We start from the raw sequence: 13931 nt of genomic DNA, 5'->3' as shown, positions 1-13931 counted from the left end.
CTGCACTTGGCCTTTTTCTCTTAACGATAGACCTTGGAGATGGTCCCAGATGTGTGTGGTTCAATACAGTCATCACTAGCCACAGGAGGCTACTTAAATTTAATTGAAATTGAATGAAGTAAAAAATTCAGTTCCTGACTCACATCTCAAGTGCTCAGTGGCCTCATGGGGCTGGCAGCTCCCATATGGCACAGCACAGATGTGGAATATGCCAGTCATCCCAGAAAGTCCTATGGGATAGTGCTCGTCTGGATCCTCTCCCATAGAGCTGCCCCATTCTTTTTAAATATTTATTTATTTATTTGGCTGCCCTGGGTCTTAGTTGCGGCATGTGGGATCTTTAGTTGTGGCACGCGGGCTCTTAGTTGCGGCATGCGGGATCTAGTTCCCTGACCAGGGATCGTACCCGGGTCCCCTGCATCGGGAGTGCAGAGTCTTAACTGCTGGACCACCAGGGAAGCCCCTGCCCCATTCTTTTCAGCAGCTGGAGAGTATTTCCTGGAAACAACAGCCCCTGATGTTATATCACAAGATTTGCTATTGCAATGTTCATTTGTCCTTGTGCAGGTGTGAGTGTCTTTGTAGTGTAAGTGCCCAGCATTTCTGGCCCAGTGATGTTTCCCATTTTGATAGCTATGGTCAAGGTACAACGAGAGGCTGAACCACTTTGCAAAGCCACTAAAAGTGTGTAAGTGTGCCGTTTTTCCCGAACCTTCATCAACACTGTGTGAATTCACAATTAAAACTTTTTTTAGCTAATGGCGAAGGTTTTCAAGACAAACATGATTCTATCAGGATACTGCTCTGCCATGCCTTTCTTTGACCTCACAGTGCCACTGGGCATCTCTCCATGCTGACATATGAAGATCTACCTTGTCCTTTAAAAAAAATTGTGGTAAAATTCACATAGCATAAAATTTACCAATGAAAAAAATTGAAGTATATATATATATTTTAAAGATGACGTTATTCTTTTTTAAAATTAACTAATTTATTATTTATTTTTGGCTGCGTTGGTCTTTGTTGCTGCGCACAGGCTTTCTCTAGTTGTGGCGAGCGGCGGCTACTCTTCTCATTGTGGTGGCTTCTCTTGTTGCGGAACATGGGCTCTAGGTGCACAGGCTTCAGTAGCTGTGGCACGTGGGCTCAGTAGTTTTGGCTCGTGGGCTCTAGGGTGTGTGGGCTTCAGTAGTTGCGGTGTATGGGCTCTAGAGCGCAGGCTCAGTAGTTGTGGTGCATGGGCTTAGTTGCTCCGCGGCAAGTGGGATCTTCCTGGACCAGGGATCGAACCCGTGTCCCCTGCATTGGCAGGCGGATTCTTAACCACTGCACTACCAGGGAAGTCCCTGAAGTATAGTTGATTTACTATATTGTGTTAGTTTCAGGTGTACAGCGAAGAAATTGATTCAGTTTTATACATACATATATATATTTTTTCAGGTTATTTTCCATTATAGGTTATTACAAGATGTTGAATATAGTTCCCTGTGCTATACAGTAAATCCTGTTGCTTACCTGTTTTATGTATAGTAGTTTGTATCTGTCAATCGCATACTCCTAATTTATCCCTCTCCCCCTCTCTTTCCCCTTTGGTAACTATAAGTTTGTTTTCTATGTCTGTCAGTCTGTTTCTGTTTTGTATATAGATTTATTTATATTATTTTTTAGATTCCACATATAAGTGATATCATATAGTATTTGTCTTTCTCTGTCTGACTTACTTCACTAAGTATAATATTCTCTAGTTCCATCCATGTTGCTGCAAATGGCATTATTTCATTCGTTTCTTTTCTGACTAATATTCATATATATATATGCCACATCTTCTTTATCCATTCATCTATCGATAGATATTTAGGTTGCTTCCATATCTTGGCTATTGTAAATAGTGCTGCTATGAACATTGGGGTGCATGTATCTTTTTGAATTGAGTTTTTGTCTTTTCCAGATACAAGTCCAGGAGTGAGACTGCTGGATCATATAGTAGTTCTGTAAAACTTACCATCTTATAATCCAATAGTTTTGATAAATGTATCATGTTTATGTAAGATGCTATTATTAGAGGAGGCTGCACAAAGACTTTATGGGAATGCTGTACTGTCTTTACAACTCTTCTGTAACCTAAAAATGTTACTAAGTAAATAGTTAAAATCAATCGGCAATTTAGAAAAGTTCAAAAAAATTTACCATCTTAACTACAGTTCACTGACATTAAGTATTATATATTCACACCGTTGTGCAACCATCACCACCATCCATCTCTAGGACTTTTCATCTTCCCAAATTGAAGCTCTGTACCCATTAAACAACTCCCCTTTCCCCTCTCCCCAGCCCCTGGAAACCACCATTCTACTTTCCATCTCTGTGAGTTTAACTGCTCTAGGTACCTCATGTAAGTAGAACCGGACAATATTTGTCCTTTTGTGTCTGGTTTATTTCACTTAGCATAATGTCCTCAAGGTTCATCCATGTTGTAGCCTGTGTCAGAACTTCTTTCCTTTTAAAGGCTCAATAACATTCCCTTGTATGTATAGACCACATTTTGTTTATCCATTCATACATCAGTGGACACGTGTTGTTTCCACCTTTTAGCTATTGTGAATAATTGCTGCTATGAACATAGTTGTACAAACGTATTTTCAAAACCCTACTTTCAGTTCTTTTGGGTATATGCCTAGAAGTGGAATTGCTGGATTGTATGGTAATTCTATTTTTAATTTTTTGAGGAACCACCTTACTGTTTCTCACAGTGGTTGTACCATTTGACATTCCCACCAACAATGCAAAAGGGTTCCAATTTCTCCATGTCATCACCAACACTTGTTATTTTGTTTTTGTTTTACTTTTTTTTGACGGTAGCCATCCTTGTGGGTATGAGGTAGTCTATCATTGTGGTTTTGTGCATTTCCGTAATAATCAGTGATTGTGAACGTCTTCATGTGCTTATTGGCCATTCATGTATCTTCTTTGGAGAAATGTCTATTTCTAAGCCTTTGCCCATTTTTTATTGAGTCGTTTTTCTGTTGTTTTTTTCCCCTAATAAATTTATTTATTTGTTTATTTTTGGCTGTGTTGGGTCTTTGTTGCTGCGCGCAGGCTTTCTTTAGTTGTGGTGAGCAGGAGCTACTCTTCATTGCGGTGCACAGGCTTCTCACTGCGGTGGCTTCTCTTGTTGTGGAGCATGGGCTCTAGGCACGCAGGCTTCAGTAGTTGTGGCTCGTGGGCTCTAGAGCACAGGCTCAGTAGCTGTGGCACACGGCTTAGTTGCTCCGCGGCATGTGGGATCTTACTGGACCAGGGATCGAACCTGTGTCCCCTGCAATTGGCAGGCGGATTCTTAACCACCGCGCCACCAGGGAAGCCCTTTCTGTTGTTGAGTTGTAGGAGTTCTTTATATTTTCTGGATATTAACCTCTTATCAGATATGTGACTTGCAGATATTTTCCCCTATCTTGTAGGCTGTCTTTCCACTCTGTTGATTTTGTCCTTTACTGCCCAGAAGTTTTAAATTTTGAATGTATCAAATATATCTCCTTTTTTTCTGTTGGTTGTTAGTACTTTTTGCGTCATATACCTTGTCCCTTTAAATGGCTATAGAGTGGTCCATTGTGTGGTTGTTCTGTAACTGGATCTATCAGCAAATCCTGAAGGTTCTACTTTTTAAATTTCTTAATATTTATTTATTTATTTGGCTGTTGGCTGCGCTGGGTCTTAGTTGCGGTATGCGGGATCTTCGTTGCCGTGTGCAGGATCTTCATTGCGACATGTGGGATCCTTAGTTGTGGCATGTGGGATCTAGTTCCCTGATCAGGAATCAAACCCCGGCCCCCTGCATTGGGAGCGTGGAGTCTTAACCACTGGACCACCAGGAAAGTCCCAGGTTCTACTTTTAAAATAGATTCAGACTATTTCTCACCACCTCCATGGCTTGGTGGAGTCCCCTGTCATCTGCTTTCATGACTCCAGTTACCTCCTCACTGGGCTCCCTGCTTCTGCCCTTGCCTCCAGGACAGTCCATCCCTCATAGGCAGCCAGAGGGATTCCATTAGAACTGAAGTCTGATACTGTCCCTCCTCTGCTCAGAACTCTCCATGGCTCCCACTAACCCAAAGTAAAAGCTGAAGTCTTTACAGTGGCCCACAAACCCTTGTGTGATATGGCCTCCACTATTTCTGTGAGATAATTTCCCGCTACTTCCCCTGTACTCCACCCACAGCGACTACATGGGCCAGGCATGCTTCTACCTCAGGGCTTCTGCACTTGCTCTTCTCGCTGCTGCTATCTGCATGGCCCACTCCCTCGCTGCATTCATGTTTTTGCTCGCCTGTCACTTAAATGAGGCCTCCGTGGACCAGTCTAAAGTTAAAATAAAATCCCCCAACACTCCCCACGCTCCTCCTCTGCTGTATTTTTCTCCATGGTGCTTACCAGAATATAACACTTTGTATAGTTGACTCATTTATCTTGGTTATTGTTTGTCTTCCCGAAGAGGAATATCAACTTCATGAGAATAGGAATCACTTCTGTCTTGTTCATGAATATGTGTCTGGGGCATGAGCCACAGTAAGTGCCCAAAATGTTTTTTTTACACACATTTATGAATGTTTATTTAGGCAAATTTTCCAGAAATGGAATTGTGAGTCAAAGAGAATGCATCTTTTAAATATTTTTAACCAGGTTGCTCAGGTGCCAAAAAATATTTGATGAATGACTAAATGAAAGTGAGTACCTTTCGTCTGTTTGTTGGACATTTTTATTTCTTTCAGTGATGGCTTGCTCTTATCCTGTGAGCATCTATTATATCCATAGTGCTGACCTCTATATCCCATAAGCAAAGTACCCAGTAGGTCCTCCATCAAAAAAATTCATTTAAATCACTCCTGCATTCCCAGAGCTTGCCACATGGTGGCAGCATATGCCCAGGCAAGTTTCACTAGCCGGTGCCAAGGGTATCCCAGGATTCCAAAATTCCGCATCCCAGGACACTGGACCTGGCAGCACTCGGGGATCTAATCTAGGTACCATTCGGCAGGCGGGGAAAGTGAGGTCTCAAAGAGGAGGCATGGTGGGAAAAATCTCGGACATAGGAATCAGGGGAAATCTGGCTTTTAAGTTCGGCTCTTCTACCAGTTCACTGTGATCCTGGGTGGGGGAAGTCCTAACCCACTCTAGGCCTGTTTCCCACCTGCCTGATTTGTGAGGTTATCATGACTTGCGAGGTCAGGCCCTCTGTGGGGCTAAGGGGAGGTAATTCACTCTCATGTGTCGAGGTGGGTCAGTGTGAGGGGGAACAGTAGGCCCAGACGCCCAAGAGAGAGGGGATATAATTACCCGCATTTAATAGACCAGGGATTGAGGTCTAGAGGGTGCCACAGCCAGGAGGGTACAGAGCAGAAACAGAAGTCCTTCCCCGCAACCCCCAACTCCAAATCCACTAGAGACAATCTCCATGGACCATCTCTGATGGTTCCCCCTTCAGCCTTATTTTTCGACCTGCTGGCTGATTTCTAAGCCCTTTCACCCCTCTCTGTCAAGGAAGCAACAATGGCACTCCCTTTGGGCAAGGTGCCTTGGTTTCCTCCTGGAAATGGGGCTAAAGAAAAGCTGCAGAGACTGGGAGAAGGAATTCTGAAAGCAGTTTGGGAGCAGAGGAGGGGCATGTATCTGGGTAGGAAGTGCCTGTTCTTCCACAGTCCCCGCCAGGCTCCTGCCCACCACTCCTAGCCATGTGGTCCCGGCCCACGGCTTCCGGTTTTACAAGAGAAGCTGGAAGTTTGCATTTTGATGTTAAGTGTCTTGCTTTTTAAATGTTGGCAATACATTCATTAAAGAACAAAACAAACAAAAAATCTGGAGCAAAACACTATGGGGTCAAGCTGAACACGTCTCTGGGTTGGATAGGGCTGCTGGCTGCCATTTTGAGACCCTTCCCCGCCCCAGGTTCCTACAAACACCTATGCCAGACGGTAACTGGGAGAAGTCACTGTGGGTGGTGTCAGGTGGATCCTGGTTTCTGGGCCCTTGCTGCCTGCAGGCCCGCTGGGGTGTGCTCCAGGCCTCTGGGCCATAGTGGTTCAGCTCACATCACCGCCCTCCTTGGGGAAAGGCTGGGCATTAATGGTGGGGCAGCAGGCAGGGCCTGTTGAGCAACGAACCTTGTGAAAACAAGGGCTTACGTCACCCGTGCATGCAGCCTCCCTGCAGGACACCTAGGGTGGCACTGGGGTGGGAACTGCCACTGATTTCACTGTCAGGCCAGGGCAGGGTGGGAAGCAAAAGGCTCAGTATTTGTTAGGTGAGGTCAGAAGGGCAAGACCCCAATGGGACTGAGTCGGGTCCTTGGGGGCTGGTCCCCAGGGTCTGGGTTGCCCCTTGACTTGCTGTGTGACCCTAACTGCCCTTATCTGAGCCTCAGCTTTTCCATTTGGAAAATGGGGCTCCCATGGCCAGACCCGTTATGATTTGTTACAAACCCAAAGTGGGAGGTTGGGCTGGAAAGACTTTAATCCTTCCCACCCCTTGAATGTGACCTGGGACACACTTAGCTCTGCTGGGCCTCAGTTTTCTCATTCGTAAAGCGGAGATAATAATAGTACCTGCTTCCTACCAATTATCGGGAGGGTTAAATGAGTTAATATATGTAAAGAGCTTAAAATATGGCTCAGAGAGGGTGAAAGATTGTGTGAGGACACACACAAATTAGCTGCAGACTCCCCAGGTCTCACTGCATCTCCCCAGAACCCTGAGAGGTGGGGGTGGGTGCTGAAGCTCAGAGAGGGGAGCCATCTTGTCTGAGGTCACACAGCCCAGCTAATGGTGGGGGGAACCTCACCTTCTCAGCCTCCTCCATTTATTGAGCACCTCCTGTGTACCAGGCACTGTTCTAGGCACTGGGGGAACCACAGTGAATAAAACAAACAAAAATCCTGGCCCTGTTGGAGCTGACAATGGGAGAGGGCAGTGGGGACAGAAATCAAGATGCGTAGGTGAGATAATGTTGATTGTAATTGAGAATGGTGAAGGAGATGAAGCAGGGGGATGCGAAAGGAGTGATCAAGGGCCTAGGACTTTCGATGGGCAGGTCAGGGAGGCCTTCTCAGAGGAGGTAACCTTTGGGCTGAGCCCTGAGGAGCTGCCTTGGGCAGAGCTGGGGAAACAGCGGTCTTGGTCCAGAGGTAGCAGCAAATGCATTCGTTCCCTGGTAAATTTTGAGCATGCCTGATCCAGGAGTTCCCATATTTGAGGGCTGGCGCTCATGGAGGGGTTGGTCTGGAGTGGGACTGAGGCAGACAAGACAACTAGGATAACGGTGGCTGGAGATAAGGGCTGGGAAGGAAGTTCACCAGCAGGTGGGGCAGGGAGGGCCTCTTGGAGGCAGTGGCCCTCAAGCTCAGCCCTGAGTGTCCCATTTTGCAGCTTGGGAGGCCTGGCTGGGTGGCCCTGGGGCCTTGGATCCCTCCCTGGCCCAGAGGCTGCTGGGAAGGCCTAGAAAGCCAGCAGGCTGGGCCAGTGTCTCATCCTGTTCCCCCCTGCCCCCCGCCCCCCAAGGGCACTCAAGAGATGTCATTTCTCCAGCTCTCCAGGGCGGAGGTCACCCCAGCTCAGCAGATAACGCTGAAGGTTGAGCAATGTCCACCTGCCCGCCAGGGCCAGGACTGGGGTCAGTGGGCTGGGGGTCAGCAACCAGCAGGCTGGGAGCTCCTGCCTGGGCGGCCTGGGCCGGGAGTGGCAGAGGGGTAGACCCAAGGAGCTGCCCAAATGGCCTCGGAATGGCTCAGGAGAGGGTAAGGGGCCACCGGAGCCCACTCTGCAGGGAGGGCCTCAGGCATAAATTCAGATCCAGGGGGGCCATCTTGTTTCCCCATCTGTGAACCAGGGGCAGCAAGGGCATGCTTCTGGCAGGGTGAAGAAGCGAACTCTGGGTCCAGGCCCACCCTCACCGCCCAGTAGGGACCTGGTGAAAATAGGGGAATTCCCTTTTCTCTCCTGCATGGCCCCTCCTGAGCCTGGCTGGTCCCCCACCCCACCAGCCTCAGAAACAGGTGTTTTGGCCTCGGGTGCAAATAGGTCTGAGGGTGCCTGGACAAGGGCTTTCCTTCCGAGAACAGTGGGGGACATGAGGCCATGTGATCTTGGGTGTGCTGTGGGCCTCTGGGCCTCTTTGTAACCTGGCAGAAGGCCCTTCTTTATGATGTGTGCCCCAGAGCCGTAAGCCTTATGTTTGGGAGTCTGTGGTGGAGACAGTAATACAACTAATAATAATAACAGTAACGACACCTTCACGGACTGAAGCTTGGAGAAGTGAAGTGACTTGCCCAAGGCCACACAGTGTGTTGGAGCCAAGCATCCCCGTCCCCTTCCACCCTCCCGGGGCCCATGTCGGGGTGTGGTGGGGCTGGATAAGACCCGGGTGTGGTCTGAGGGGCGGGCAGGTGCGGTGGGCGGGGCTAGGGGAGGGGCGCGGTCGACCCTGGCACAGGCCTAAGTGGGAGCTCGCCCCTGACCTGCAGGCCCCCAAACCCAGGTCTTGGTATTTAAGACAGGAAGTCGCCACAGGTGTGAAATTCCCTCCTTCCAAGATCTGGGGATGGGGGCAAGTTTAGGGGCGAGGCTGGACCCAGGGAAGGGCCGTGGAGATGGGTCCCCTCTCCGGGAGCCAGAGCTGGGGTCTCCAGCATCCCGCCTGGAGCGCGTCCCTTCGGTGGGGAGTCGGGACTGGTTGCAGCCGATCCTGAAGCCAGAGCCTCCTCCAGCAGGGGGCGGGCCGCGGCCGTGTTTGGGGTGGGAGAAGAAGATCACGTTGCCCCCTCCCCGGATTCTCCCCTCCCTTCTAGTATAGCCTCCAGCCCAGAGGGGGCGGTCCGGGGGCGGGTTAGCGCCTTCTCTCGCTCCCAATCCCGGGGCCGCCGGGTGGGAGTGGGCAGGGGGCGATGCCGCCCCCCACCGGGCCGAGGGACCCCCGAGGGCGCGCTCCGGGTCTCCAGTCTGGCCACCACGACCCACCGCCGCCCTCCCGGGGGTCTCGGGCGGCCACAGCGTGTCCTCTGCGTGCCTGGGGAGGGGCTGGGGCGGCCTCCAGGCGTGACGCAGCCGTTGCCATGGCCCGCCTTATAAATAACCGGGCTCAGGAGAAACTTTAGCGAGTCAGAGCCGCGCACGGGACCGGGAAGGGGACCCACCCGAGGGTCCAGCCGCCAGCCGCCAGCCCCCGCACTAATAGCGGCCACGCCGGAGGGAGCGGCAACAGCATCAGGGACACAGCAGCGACAGTTCGGAGCTGGGAGGCCGCGCCACCTGCGGGCCGGCCGGAGCGGGCAGCCCCAGGCCCCCTCCCCGGGCACCCGCGTTCATGCAACGCCTGGTGGCCTGGGACCCAGCATGTCTCCCCCTGCCGCCGCCGCCTGCCTTTAAATCCATGGAAGTGGCCAACTTCTACTACGAGGCGGACTGCTTGGCTGCTGCGTACGGCGGCAAGGCGGCCCCCGCGGCGCCCCCCGCGGCCAGACCCGGGCCGCGCCCCCCCGCCGGCGAGCTGGGTAGCATCGGTGACCACGAGCGCGCCATCGACTTCAGTCCATACCTGGAGCCGCTGGGCGCGCCGCAGGCCCCGGCGCCGGCCACGGACACCTTCGAGGCGGCTCCGCCTGCGCCCGCCCCCGCTCCCGCCTCCTCCGGGCAGCACCACGACTTCCTCTCCGACCTCTTCTCTGACGACTACGGGGGCAAGAACTGCAAGAAGGCGGCCGAATACGGCTACGTGAGCCTGGGGCGTTTGGGGGCCGCCAAGGGCGCGCTGCACCCGGGCTGCTTCGCGCCCTTACACCCGCCGCCCCCGCCGCCGCCGCCACCGCAGCCGGCCGAGCTCAAGGCGGAGCCGGGCTTCGAGCCCGCGGACTGCAAGCGGAAGGAGGAGGCCGGAGCGCCGGGCGGCGGCGCCGCAGGCATGGCGGCTGGTTTCCCGTACGCGCTGCGCGCCTACCTCGGCTACCAGGCGGTGCCGAGCGGCAGCAGTGGGAGCCTCTCCACGTCCTCGTCGTCCAGCCCGCCCGGCACGCCGAGCCCAGCAGACGCCAAGGCGCCCCCGGCCGCCTGCTATGTGGGGGCGGCGCCGGCGCCCTCGCAGGTCAAGAGCAAGGCCAAGAAGACCGTGGACAAGCACAGCGACGAGTACAAGATCCGGCGTGAGCGCAACAACATCGCGGTGCGCAAGAGCCGCGACAAGGCCAAGATGCGCAACCTGGAGACGCAGCACAAGGTCCTGGAGCTCACGGCCGAGAACGAGCGGCTCCAGAAGAAGGTGGAGCAGCTGTCGCGCGAGCTAAGCACCCTGCGGAACTTGTTCAAGCAGCTGCCTGAACCCCTGCTCACCTCCTCCGGCCACTGCTAGCGCGGCCCCCGCGCGCGTCCCCCTGCCGGCCGGCCTCCGCGCTGCCGGGCGCGCCGCGGCCACCGAGACTCCGGGAAGCGCCCGCGCTCCCGCCCCCGCCCCTGGTGGCGCCGGCAAAACTTTGGCACTGGGGCACTTGGCAGCGCGGGGAGCTCGTCGGTAATTTTAATATTTTATTATATATATATATATATATCTATATTTTTGTCCACACCAACCGCACATGCAGATGGGCCGCCCGCCCGTGGTGTTATTTAAAGAAGAGATGTCTATGTGTACAGATGAATGATAAACTCTGCCTCTCCTTCTGCCCCCTCTCCAGGCGCCGGCGGGCGGGCCGGTTTCGAAGTTGATGCAATCGGTTTAAACATGGCTGAACGCGTGTGTACACGGGACTGACGCAACCCACGTGTAACTGTCAGCCGGGCCCTGAGTAATCGCTTAAAGATGTTCCTACGGGGTTGTTGCTGTTGCTGTTGTTTTTGTTTTTGTTGTTGTTTTTTTGGTCTTTTTTTTTTGTATTATAAAAAAAAATCTATTTCTATGAGAAAAGAGGCATCTGTATATTTGGGAATCTTTTCCGTTCAAGCATTAAGAACACTTTTAATAAACTTTTTTTTTTTTTGAGAATGTTTAAAGAGCCTTTTGGGGGCAGTAGTTGGCTTTGATTTTTTTTTTCCCCTTTATTTTGGATTTATGATTTTATATTTGCTTTTCTGGTGTGTGTGGGGTTGTTGTGTGTGTGTGAGTTGCTATTATTTTTGGCTCTTTAGGTGGTTGGGTGGGGGGGTTGCAGCTGCTTTTTCTCTTCTGCTACTCCCCCAGGGCCTGTGCTTGGAGATGGGGGTACCAGGCCGGGGCGGGGGAGGGGCAGAGGAGTGCTGGGCCAGGCTTTCAGGGTGACTCAGTGCCGCTGGGTGCTGGGGAGGAGTGACTCGGAACCTTGCTTGGGGAGGGCCTGCAGGGCCTCTGGCTGGTCCTGAGTGCTAGGCTTGGGTTTAGATGGGCCTGGAGGGCTCTGACCTCTGCACAGTGCTTGGGGACCCAGCCAGCAGAACTGTGACTCTGAAAGAGGAGGGGATACAGGTCTTGGTCCTGCTGAGCCCAAGTTGGGGCAGATTCTTTTGGAAAGTGAAGTGGGGCCGGCTGTTTAGAAAATAGTATGTGTGTGTATGTGTATTTTTAAGAGAGTGGCCTGGGTGGCTAGCTTGTGTTTGTATCCCTGGCCAGTGGGAGGGGAGAATCCGGGCCAGGTAGGGGAAGTGGGGGGAAGGGTTCCTGTACTTCCACTCCTTTTCCTAGGAGTGGGAGATGTGCCATTTGTCCTCTTTGCCCAGTTGTGGACACTGAGGCCCAACCTCACCTGCTCAAGGTGGCTGAGCCCAGGTGTGAACCCAGGGCTGCAGTCCCTGATTCCCTGGGACAGAAATGGCCCCAGGCAAGGCTTTTTCCCTGCCCCCTGATACCCTCCCACCCGCCCCTTCGCACTGCACCTCCACCCCTATTCCAGCCCTGGACAGCATTCCTGAGAGTTGAGGATGTAGACGGAGGGGTTGGTGGATACACGTACAGCGTCCCACGGTGCCTGGCACGCAGGAGGTGTTATATAAGCATTTGCTCTTGTTATTATTTTTCTCTGGGAGGCTCCTGGCATTTGGCACTTGAGTCTAAAGCGCAGCGCGAGCATGGCCAGCGCTTGCCAGGGGCCAGTGTCCAGTAAACCCTGGACCTGCCCCATCTCATTTAAACCCCACAGCAACCTTTGGAGAGGTTGCTACCATTACAAGGCCTGCTTTTAGAGCCGTGGAACAGCCTTTTGGCTGTCAAATCCCAAAGGGTGAGAAACTGGTTTGGGGGCCCCCTGCTCTAGGAATTCAGGGGTGGAAGGAGGGTGGGATGGGGGGCTGCATAGCTTAGTTTGCTGAGGGCCTGGGGCAGCCTGGGATCTTGGGAGCAGCTGCTGATTTTGTGGTTTGAGAAGGGGGAAATGCTTTTGCCCTCCCTTTCCCTTTGGAGGCCTGGATGTTCCTTCCCCGTGAGAGGCCAGGATATGGGAAACAGAGGCGCTCAGCCCCCACCGTCATGGAGCTGAGGATCAAGGCAAACACCATCTCTCTAACCCTAGTGTCTCCTGTTCGTGGCCTGAGGGCTGTACAGAGCGCTGGGCACAAATAACCTCTCTTTGGTCCTGGGTCTCCAGTGTGGCCCTGGACAGGTCTTATCCTGGGCGGCCTGATGACTGATGGGAACCTGGAACCTCAAAGTCAGTCCAATATCAGCACCAGCACATCGGCCCAACTGCCTCTAGGATTTACCTGCTGAAGGGCAGAGCCTGGGGGCTGGACCTAGGGAAGGAGGTAGCTCAGTCTTTTGGTGGGGAGGGGAGCTGCCATTTAGGAACGAACCTCTCTAATCCCCACTCCTTTGGTCATGGAGAGCTGGCTGGTGCCTGCTGCTCACCCATTGTTGTCACCAGAGGACGCAGAGGTGGTGAGAGGGGAGCAGCATGGTCAAAGAGTGACCCCCAGGCTCCCCTTTCCTGAGTGCCGCCTGAGAACGAGTGTTGAGTGCAGCTCTTTACACACTCACACCCTCCCTATAATCTGCATAAGCACCCAGGGAAGGTGCTCCACTGGTTTTACAAAAGTAAACTGAGGCCCACAGTAGTGGGGTTAGTGCTCAGGTAGAGCAAGGGTGGAGCCAGTTAGGAAGCTAAGTCCGACTCCCAAGTCTCTGGGGAAAGCTTAGGGCTGAGAGCCTGGCTGGTCATCCCAGCCCCCACCCCAAATCCTGGGCCCTTCCTGGAGGGCTCCTTGCCCCACCCCCGGCTTAGGCACCCCAAGTGCCAGAGTTAAGTGACTTGCTTATGGTTTCACAGTTTGGAAGCAACATTAAGGGAGTTTGAACCCAATCCCATCTGACTACCCCTGAGGAGGGCTTGGAGAAATAGTTAACAGGTTGAGGGCTCTGATGGTGGTCCTGGTGGCCTGTGGGAGCACTGTGGCCAGAGCTGTGCCCAAAGGACTTGAGGAAATGTCATAAATGGGGGGACACCTACCCTATGGATCACTAGGCTAGGAGAGCTAAAGGCTTGCAGGGAGGAGGGGCCAGTCCATTCAAAAGCTGGGAAACAAGAAAGAGCTGGATGGGGTGAAGCACGAGGAGGCCAGGGATGTGCCTTGAGGAACAGGAATAATAGTGGATGCAAGTTCAGTGTTTATGATGTGCAAAATAGCACACCAAGACCTTGGCATAGATGGATTTGCTGATTTCTTCCAACTGCCCAGGAAGGCTGGTCGTGTTAACCACAGACCCATTTAGTGGGGTTGACCACTGAGGCTAGCTGGGAAGCCCAACCAATGTTCGCTCAGGACAGGAGACTTGACAACACATTTACACCTCATAATCTTGTGTAGTTGCCCCACAGCCTGGTGATCTTACCAAGGATAGAAGTGGGTGTCAGAAATGAAAGCTGGAGACACTGCCGGGTGCCGGGCTGTGTGCTCTTGGAGGCCGTGGCTTTTGTTGCTGGCATTTTCCTGCC

General features: G+C 52.5%; 1 protein-coding gene and 1 long non-coding RNA gene across 2 annotated transcripts in view; both read left to right on the top strand.

Annotated features, from left to right (window-relative positions):
• The window catches only part of LOC309613788, a 176581-nt gene that overhangs the window by 17408 nt on the left and 145242 nt on the right, over positions 1-13931 (top strand). The gene's annotated exons all lie outside the window — the stretch shown is intronic.
• CEBPB (CCAAT enhancer binding protein beta) lies at positions 8958-11017 on the top strand. Its single transcript, XM_082361125.1, has 2 exons — positions 8958-10546; positions 10710-11017. The coding sequence occupies exon 1, from the start codon at positions 9350-9352 to the stop codon at positions 10385-10387; it is 1038 nt and encodes a 345-aa protein (XP_082217251.1). The 5' UTR covers positions 8958-9349; the 3' UTR covers positions 10388-10546; positions 10710-11017.

The sequence above is a fragment of the Balaenoptera borealis genome, assembly GCF_965194805.1.
Source record: "Balaenoptera borealis genome assembly, chromosome: 16".
NCBI lineage: Eukaryota > Metazoa > Chordata > Mammalia > Artiodactyla > Balaenopteridae > Balaenoptera > Balaenoptera borealis.
The sequence above is the reverse complement of the archived record's forward strand: the minus strand, read 5'-3'. Positions and strand labels throughout refer to the sequence as shown.